The sequence below is a fragment of the Lolium perenne genome, chromosome 7, assembly GCF_019359855.2.
Source record: "Lolium perenne isolate Kyuss_39 chromosome 7, Kyuss_2.0, whole genome shotgun sequence".
NCBI classification, from domain to species: domain Eukaryota; kingdom Viridiplantae; phylum Streptophyta; class Magnoliopsida; order Poales; family Poaceae; genus Lolium; species Lolium perenne.
In genome coordinates this window covers 189,875,724-189,885,046 of record NC_067250.2, presented here as the reverse complement: position 1 = coordinate 189,885,046, position 9,323 = coordinate 189,875,724, and the positions used below count along the sequence as shown (strand labels likewise).

Here is a 9,323-nt window from a genome sequence, read left to right as displayed (position 1 = left end):
CCTGAAGGTGGACTTTTTAGGCATAGATGCATGCTGGATAGCGGTCTATGTACTTTGTCGTAATGCCCAATTAAATCTCACACTACTCATCATGATATGTATGTGCATTGTCATTCCCTCTTTATTTGTCAATTGCCCAACTGTAATTTGTTCACCCAACATGCTATTTATTTTATGGAGAGACACCACTAGTGAACTGTGGACCCCGGTCCATTCTTTACATCGAATACAATTTACTGCAGTACTTGTTCTTACTGTTCTCTGCAACCATCATCATCCACACTATACATCTAATCCTTTGTTACAGCAAGCCGGTGAGATTGACAACCTCACTGTCACGTTGGGGCAAAGTATTTTGGTTGTGTTGTGCAGGTTCCACGTTGGCGACGGAATCCCTGGTGTTGCGCCACACTACACTCCGCCACCATCAACCTTCAACGTGCTTCTTGACTCCTACTGGTTCGATAAACCTTGGTTTCTTACTGAGGGAAACTTACTGCTGTACGCATCACACCTTCCACTTGGGGTTCCCAACGGTCGCGTGCTGTACGCGTGTCACCTGCCCTACCTCCTCCACCGCCGGCGTACCAGCTTCCATGGCCGACGCCGGAGTTCATCGACCTCATCAGCGACGATGACCAGTAGGAAGTACCTAGTTTTTTATGGAATTTTTATGTTTTTATTAATGTAAACTATGACTTTATGAATGGGAAAAAAATATGCTTCGTTCCATTGGAGCCACCCCTCGCCGCGGATGCGTGGACGATTTCGACCATTTCGGCCGACGCAAACGGACGCGACGCGTTCGTTTGGGCGTCCGAAATGTGTCGCCCCGTTGGAGATGCCCTTACTGTGGCTCAAATGCATGTATGTGCCCTCCTTATATGCATTTCTAACTTACTGCAGCTTGCATTACTTGCAATTGCAAGTGTCAGTTGTGCATGTGTGCATTACCGTGAGGCTCTATCTATTTATATAGCTTGTTTGATTGTTCAGTGGCACAAATTCATGCATTTTGGGATGATGTGCTTCTGGATACAATTATAAAGTTGTATCTGAAGTTACGGTGTATTCAGTTATGTCTTGGCTGTATTAATTCAGTAACTATTAGGAGTTACTGATGCTATTGTTGGTTCTAACAAGCTCTAGCAAGCTCTGATGATCATATGATCATTAGTTGCTTGATGATTGCTCACTGTACCCTTATCTGTGTTTGTTGATGGTGCTTCTTGTGCTTGTGTAGCACCTCACCATGTACTGGTGGTTGCTAATGCTTGATAAAGCATATGCTTATGCTGGCAGTGATCTACTGGATAATTAGCAAGTGTTTCTGTTACATGTTATTTGTTTACTTCATTTATCTGAATAACTTATTATCAATTACTGGATAAATGAGATGAACTGCTTGCAGTGATGAATCTTATGATGTATATGCTTGATCTAGAGGGATGCCAAATGTTGTTGGGGACCCTAGCTTCATATTGAACCCTTCTGGGTGATGATATATGTGTTTGGCTAGCTGCTTGGATGCTTTTGGTGTGGTTGAGTTGGCCTTAGCAGCATCTGGCTGCTATTTTGGTATCTCCCACCTTGTTGGTTTGTTGTGATGGGATAAGTGCTTGCTAGGTGATCTATTTGGATTGCCAGCAGCTTTTGATGTTGAAAAATATTGGCAGAAACATTTATAGTAACTTTTTCTGATGGGTTAAAAGGGCTAGTGTAGTCTGGTAGTTGTGGTGAGTGATCTGGGATGGTTTTCTTTCCTATTTCCATTTGGAAGATTGCTATCATGTATATGGTTGGCATAACCATGGACAATAGTTTGATTCATCTCTGGATGCTTTGCCATTTTCACCAGAGTCACTTGGTCTATGACCAAATGATGATCAAACAGGGTTTCCACCCTTGTGTGATTGTGTGTACCATGGTTGTGTAATATTATGGACAAAACCATCTGGTTTGTCCATGATTTGATGTATACCTCTCTCCAGCTCCTAGATGGTGTTGGTGTAGAGGTTTTGCTTCTGGCTGTTGGGTTGGTGCGTGTCCTGCTCCTCCTAGCTGCATCTGCTAGTTCTACTCCATTCTTGCTCAACAACTATCTATTCTTGGTGGAATAGATGCTGGATGTTTTTGGGACTATGGTGTTCTCGTTGTTCTTGCTGTTCTTACCCTGCTGGAGCTTGTGACGATGAACACTAGGGTTTGTTGGCTCAAAAGTTTTTATACCAGCCAGTGGTGGCTTCCTTGGTCAACAGCAAGTGATGTGCCAGTTTGGTGACTCCTCCCGTGTGTGTTGGTGAGCATGCACTCATCCTTGCGAGCTACTTGTACTGCTCACTATTGGGACTTGTGGAGCTTTGGATCAGCTCTGACCTGGTTGATCTTATTCTGCCTATTTACCTTTGTTTCTGACTTGCCAAGTGGGTTTGCCATTTGGCACAATTTGCTTTTCTGTTTTCTTTTTATCTATGCAGGGATCAAAATAGGATGATCAAGGACTACTCCATCACTTGTTGATCAAGAAGATGAAGGTAGTTTAATTTAGCTAGTTCTTTCTATATTGTAATTTTCCTTTTCTTTTTCTTTTTATCATTTCTGAAATGAGTTATGTAATAATTATTCCATTTGAATATTGTAAAGACAATGTATCTTGTGTGTGATGATCAATAAAGCTCAAGTTTTCTCTAACGAGCTTATTGTGATATTCTTTTCTTATTTATATTATCCAATTATAATATCATTATTTGAATTATTAATTGTTTGAATTATGTATTGTCTTAGTGTTGTTTGAGTTTGAATTTCACTTAAAACTCATTTCAAATTCAACCACACAACTCAAAGTGTGAGATGCAAATGTTCCCCCTCTTCTCAAAACCCTAATTTAGAAGAGATCATGTCCAAGTTTGTCGCACTCTCAAAACCCTAACCCTAGATGATGTCGAGAGAGAAACTTGTTCCCTCTTAGGTTTTATGCAATTAAGCGCGAAATTTTCCCTAATTTTGCGATGCAATGCATAACCGTTTTCTAATTCTACCCGCAAACGTCTCAAATCCTGGGATATTACAACTGCCTACCGGGAAGCAATTCCCTGCCTACCAACGCGGTGCATTGGCTACCCGAAGGCAGCGCCCTGCCTGTGTTTCTTGTGTATTGCCTACCCAAAAGGGCCGTACCCACCAACGTGGTGCACCGCCTAACAGTAAAATGCAGTGCAATGGAAAATAGAAGATATTGCACTGCAAGTGGATCGCCTCGTGCACTGCGACCAAAGGCAATGAAACACATAAGAGAAATGCAGTGGACCGCTAGTGCACAACTCCGTGCACTATGACTGGCGGTAGTGCAACACAAAACAAAAGGCACATAAGACAAGACAGTGCAAAGATTTCATCGAACTTATCAATATCGGATCTAGTTTTGTAGATTATGACGCAACTAGCACCGTCGTGAAAACATCATAATTTAAATATTTTGTTTGACTATTCGAATATATAGAAATAAAGGGGAAACAGATCTAGCAGTGTGCTGCACGGCCGCCATGTGTCGCGCGGGAAGAGCTCAGGAGAGAAACTCACCAGCTTATACCATGTGTCAAGCTAGGATGAATCGCCTCCTCTAAGTTGCGATTACTTAACCAATGGAGTAAGATCAATTTACAACCCAAAGTGCTTATAGATGAGCTTAGAAAAATAAACTAAATTTTAATTGAGCACTAGTGCTTATTTATAGAATAAACACTTTTAACCAGACATCTATTCCATAAAAATAAGCATTATAGTTTTGAAAAAGATGGTTTATTTCTGTAAGCCCCTCTTTAAACCTTGTACGTGAGTACGTGACATAGAAGAATATTTTGCGGAAGGGACCCTTACCTGAGCTCGTATTACAATTTGGCCCCATCTTTGACCTTGCTAGTTCCTTCATGTACGGGTCACGGGCGGCCCGCCTCAGATTGAAGAGAAGAAGGGCTCTCGCCGGCGGCCGGAATGCAGCGCGGCTCTCATCGTCTGTTGCGGCGTTTAGGATGAGCAGGCGGTAGCCGGGTGAGTTGGAACAGCGGAACATTTCGGAACTCCCCAGGTTTTGATCCGTTTTGGGCTAATGGTTGTAGTATTGGTAATTGGTGCGTTCTCAGCTCAGAGGAACGCGTTGCCCTCAGATAGCCTATAGATGTAGCAAAAATTTCGTATATCTTTTAATTTTGCCGTGTTTTGATTCCAATTGCAGTTCACAGGCATTGAGTGTGACCCGGTTGTCTGTCCTAGTTCTTGGCTTCTTGCCCCTGTTCCGTCATCTTATAGCAGTATTAAGCTTGTTTAACTTTCTGCCTAGCAATTTTTTCCTGTAATATGTTTGTAGTTCTGAGCTAAAGATGCTCGTGTGAGTTAGGTCATGCACTGGGCACTCATTCTTGCTTACAAAAATCAAATAACGCAGAATGATGATTATTCAAAGGGAAGTGTAGTCAGGTGTTGTGCAAACCTTATAATGTGCTACGTGCAAAATTTCTTTGCCAACAGAAGATAAAGTGTAGCTCGAGAACGAAACCAAAACGTGGTATTGTGTAAAAATAGAGTTATGTGCTCCCATGAGCTACAAATAGACCAGCATATTTGCTTAGGTACTCTCTGCCTTGATTCATTGTAATTTAACATATGAAAATGGCATTTCCGTTCTCATCCTCTATCCAGTAATGGGGAGTTCCTCTTAAGCCATACTATCCCTATAGCACTTCAGGTCCAAAAACTCATTATGGGATCAAGGTGGTCTCTGGTTACCTCTCTTTTGTAACTTCTCCATTGCCATTAATAGTTGGAGTATCAATCATCTTTATCTTCTTGGTTTTGGACTTTTTGTTTTTCTGCCTCTTGTTTTGCTGTTGCGTTGCATCATCATTTGCAGGCACATTGGGTTTAACATTGGCCGCACCAGCCATCTCTTTTGCCCCTTGTTTCGGTCTGTCTAGGTCTGCATTGCTTAAGCTGTTTTTGGAGCTCTTCTCCTCCAAGTGTCCAGCAGTACTATCCTTCTTGGTTTCATCTGCTTTGCTGTTTTCCTTCTTCAGCAGCTTGTTAGATCTGAGATGATCACTGTCCTGGTTCGGGGAGTGCCTTGACTTTTGGTTGTCGACATGACTGTTCATCAAATCATTATTGTTCCGCCGAGGAAATTCAGACTTCTTGGAATGGCTGTCTCCATAAATATCATCTATATCTAAAAAATCATCACTTGTTGTATCTTGCAGGTCATCAACTTCTATGTCGCCCGCAAGCTTCACCTTCTTTTCTTCTAATGATCTAGCCTTTTGTTTCTGATGTTTGCTTTCTGTAACTGTGGTGTTGCCAGCTCTCTTCTCTTCTAATGTAGCAGGTATTGTAGTATCACTGGAGTTTGTAAGATTTCCTGCTACTACAATGGTAGGTGTTGTGTGTGCTTTGTTTGTTTGTTCAGGAGTTCTCTTACTGCTTGGATCCTTTCTTCCCTGGAACCTGGTCTTGATCTCTTCGAGCTCGGCTTCCTTCCGCTGCAGGATTTCCATAAGAGCTGCCATTTGGTCATGGTTTGACTCCGCGGTGGCTTTCTCCTCCAGTAGTTTGATGCGGATGTCTCTTTCTTTGAGAGATACTTCCTGTTCTTTCTGAGTTTTCTGAAGATTTGTGGCTTTCTCTTCCATTTGTTTGATGCGTCTGTCTCTTTCCTTGAGAGACGTTTCCAGTTCTTTTCGGGTGCTGTGAAGATCTGAGGCTGTCTCTTCCATTTGGCTGATGCGGCTGTCTTTCTCTTTGAGAGATGATTCGAGTTCTTTCTGCGTGGTCTTAAGGTTCGTGGCCGTGGCTTCCAGCCCCTTGAGCTTTGTTTTCAGGTCTGTCTTTTGAGTTCTTAGGGAAGATATTGTGGCCTTCATTTCTTCCACCTTCCTCTTCGTCTCTTTGCTGTATGCTTTCTCTTTCTGGTAAGGATAATGGTACAATGTTTGGTTAGTTCGATTGTCTGGAATTTGCATGTATATTATCTGGTGCAGAAATAAGATCCTTAGTGAACAATAGCTGAAAAAAGAGGCCAACTGAAGCTCTAAATTATATCATTGTGAGTATAACTTACAATGTCTACAAACACATATTACTTTGTCGTAGCAAGTTTTCAGTAATAAATAAACTGATGCTTGGAAGCTGGAACACTATATTCATTGGTTATAACTGACAAAAAATTGGCTAGTTTTGATAACTATTGGCTTGTTGTCTTGGTGGTGGTAGTGTTGTTGTTTCAAGGATTGAATCACTGTAGCGGGACTTTTCTTTTTTGTAATTTTTCTTTCTTTTTTGGCTGTGTGCATCCGTACTGCCGCTAGGGCAATACGTTGTTGCAGAGGCTGGGTGTAATTGGTATCTTTGCGATATTAATATACTCTTTATCGAAAAAAAAACTATTGGCTTGTACTTGACTTGAGAGAATCAGTACTGCCAGCTAATACTAACAAATTTTCTTTATTCTAGCCAAGCCTCACTACTTTTGTTTGTCAATGTAGCATGATTATTACATGATATATATTGCAAAACAAAGGCTAATAGTGTAGCTCTTGATTTATGAAGTTTGTGGCTAGATCTGAGGAAAAAAATGTTTTTTTTACTAAGCGGAAGGTTGGAACTGACACCGGCTGGCACATTACTCCATATATAAGAGAACGGAGCTGGGCGCCTAGTGTTTTCTGTTTGACCAAACTATGCATGTGTTCTGTTTTCTTATTGGTGGATAGTGCATAATTTGGCTTTATCTGGTTTGTTAGCCCAAAGCTTTTCTCGCACAAATGTGATCAATATGTGATTCTTCACATGAGAGTGTTCAGATTTCGAAATTCTTACTTGCTCATTTTAACATTTTTCTAAAAATGATACCTGTGCAGCACATATTGGTTAGGAGATATCAAATGGCACACATAAGATTGGAGACAATGAGCAAGATTTTTGCATTTTGAGAGCATGCATATTTCACAAGAAAGAAAAAGGGGTTAGCAGCTGTTGCTAAAGGTCGGCACTGATAACCTTCCACACCCATAAATTGTTCTTACATTTGTTCAACTTTATTAGTACATTATTAAAAGATGCAGTTTTATTCTTATTTGAAGCAGAACCATTGTTCTTGCATCACCTTGTCTCCATGGTCTAAAAACGGACAAGAAAAAGGAACTGGAGGACATGAACCATGGCCATACCTGGAGGAGGGCTCGAAGGGAGATGACCTTCCCATCACGTTCCTGGATAAGAACAGCGAAAACGCGCTGCTCCCTCACCTTGTGCATGACGACGACGCTCAGCCCCGCAGCGGTGAGGAACACCAGAAGCAGCAGCAAGTACGGGAGCCTCTTGGCGGCGCTGCTGGCCATCCCGTAGCCTTTTGGTCTGTACTTGCTCCCGTCCATCACCTACCCCTTCCTCACCAAATGCACTTCTATTTTGTTCACAGGACTTCCCTCCTCCTTGCAGGATCTTGCTTGGTGCAGCAATGCGGAGGAAACTAATGGAGCTGCAGGTGCAGGTTATTTTTCTTGGCTCTCTTGGGTTTTGGAATGGTAGGACTTTGCAGACAGACGTGATGAATGATGATGCACACTTATATTGATGCACATGGCCTTGAAGTACTTAACGGCTAGCCTATTCTTTGACCCACGGGATCAATTAATAAGACGATGTGCATGCCATTGACTTGCACTTACTGGACTTAACCGATGACTGCAGGGAAGAAGTGACTGCTGAGTGTCGACTAGCAAATGTAGAGATTACACAAGCTCTGGGCTGTTTATCGTGGATCGGACGGTTGTGAGGAGAAGCTGTTTTCGTCGATCATCATGAATGTAAAACCGACGGTATCTGCGGTAATGTAATGTTAGCCTCTCGTACACAAGCAAACAGACCGTCCAGGTTTGTAAAGTCAACGTGATGCAAGATGGCAATTAATGAGATTCCTGCATGCTTCGCAGATCTCCAGGCAACAATCACCTCAAGATGAGTAATGTATTCATGGAGCAGCTGCAAGGGTTAGTGCTCCACCATGCAGGCAGGGCAACGAGTATCTTTGACCTAGGCAAGCTCCATCAAAGGACGAGAGAGATCTCGTTAACAATGGTTGAGAAAACATATGCTACCACTCCCAGGTCCAGATGGAGCTGCCACCAATGCAAACACAGATTTGGTAATTAGTACTCGCTTTACAGCCATTTGATTGTGGTGACAAAATTTTACTTTTGACAGGAGATGACAGACATAGCTAATTTGTAACCTCCATGAGCAGAATCTGCAGGGTCGATTAACAGTTGGATAGCTGCTTAAAAAAAGAGTATTTAGGAAAAGGCCCAGAATGAGAGCAAGAGTTGAATACAATATGTAGAGTGTATCCCAGAAATGGTCATCGTGCATGGCATGACCACCGACATATGACATCGTTTATATCTGAAAAGAGGCAATGGACTCGACGCATGCATGGGTGAGAAATCCTGGAATGTGACCAGCTGATGGGCTGCACGTCCACGCTGCTTGCCTGCAGCCTCGATGGAGACCCGGCGACATGCCATCAACGTTTCAAACTTGCGAAAAGTTGATTGATTCCGATGATTGGCCCTGTAGTACACACTGCATGTGACCTACTCTTCTGAAACGTGGCGGCTACGAAGTTCCTCGAGGAATCCGGACGACACGATCGTATATAACACTTGCAAAACTGACTCTCACAAGGAAAAATGTTACAGCTAGCAAAGCGAGCTAATCTCTGGCCTGCTCCACAGCAGCTAGATAAATAGCCGGCAATGGCGTTTGAAGCAGCAGAGGGCCAGAGGCCATTGCTATGAGGCGGTACGACAAGAAGCCAAGATGGAAGAGGATTGTTCTCTGGATCGGTCCACCCTTCCTCTGTATCTATTATATACTAAAAGCAAAATAAGGGTGTTTTTCGAGGCACCACATTAATCCACATCCTCTAAATTATATTGATAGTTAGATTTAAAACTTGTGGTTGAGATTTAACAAAAGAGTTATTGTTACGTAACTGTGTAGTACACCTTCTAAGTCCATTTGACACGTTATATATTGGAAAGAGTATGGAAAGGAAATATTGAGCATACAACAATATGTGTAACAGGTGTGGTTAGTTTTGTTGGTGTCCTCGAAACTCCACGTCTAGCTTATAAACGAGTTAATGAGAGAAACATAATAGTTATTATGTTTCATAATAGTTTTACTACTAGCAATATAATCATGTACAAAATTAAAATTTGTACATATATATTCTATTTTCTCTTATGCAACAAAGGGGATAAATTGGAAAAAAA

The 9,323-nt window shown here is 42.0% G+C and overlaps 1 protein-coding gene and 1 long non-coding RNA gene across 8 annotated transcripts; one reads left to right on the top strand and one right to left on the bottom strand.

Annotated features, from left to right (window-relative positions):
• Positions 1–3,889: 3,889 nt before the first annotated feature.
• On the top strand, positions 3,890–8,916 carry LOC139833190 (uncharacterized). 7 transcript variants are annotated; one of them, XR_011748466.1, is made up of 6 exons: positions 3,890–4,047; positions 5,250–7,029; positions 7,131–7,399; positions 7,486–7,537; positions 7,738–7,874; positions 7,980–8,916. It is a non-coding gene; the product is annotated as an uncharacterized lncRNA (long non-coding RNA). The 7 variants fall into 7 exon arrangements; XR_011748469.1 differs by having other exon boundaries at positions 3,890–5,421; positions 5,535–7,029; XR_011748468.1 differs by having other exon boundaries at positions 3,890–5,825; positions 6,906–7,029.
• On the bottom strand, positions 4,779–7,537 carry LOC127326278 (uncharacterized). Its single transcript, XM_071823388.1, has 3 exons — positions 7,215–7,537; positions 5,735–5,954; positions 4,779–5,611 (listed from the first exon to the last, which is right to left on the bottom strand). Exons 1-3 carry the CDS (start codon positions 7,419–7,421, stop codon positions 4,779–4,781), a joined length of 1,260 nt encoding a protein of 419 aa, XP_071679489.1. The 5' UTR covers positions 7,422–7,537.
• Positions 8,917–9,323: the final 407 nt, after the last annotated feature.

Coding starts and splice junctions, on each gene's coding strand:
- LOC127326278 (XM_071823388.1), bottom strand. CDS start 7,421: ATGGACGGGAGCAAGTACAGACCAAAAGGCTACGGGATGGCCAGCAGC. Junction 5,955..7,214: donor CCCTTCGAGCCCTCCTCCAG/GTATGGCCATGG, acceptor TATCCTTACCAG/AAAGAGAAAGCATACAGCAA. Junction 5,612..5,734: donor GACAGCCTCAGATCTTCACA/GCACCCGAAAAG, acceptor TCAAAGAAAGAG/ACATCCGCATCAAACTACTG.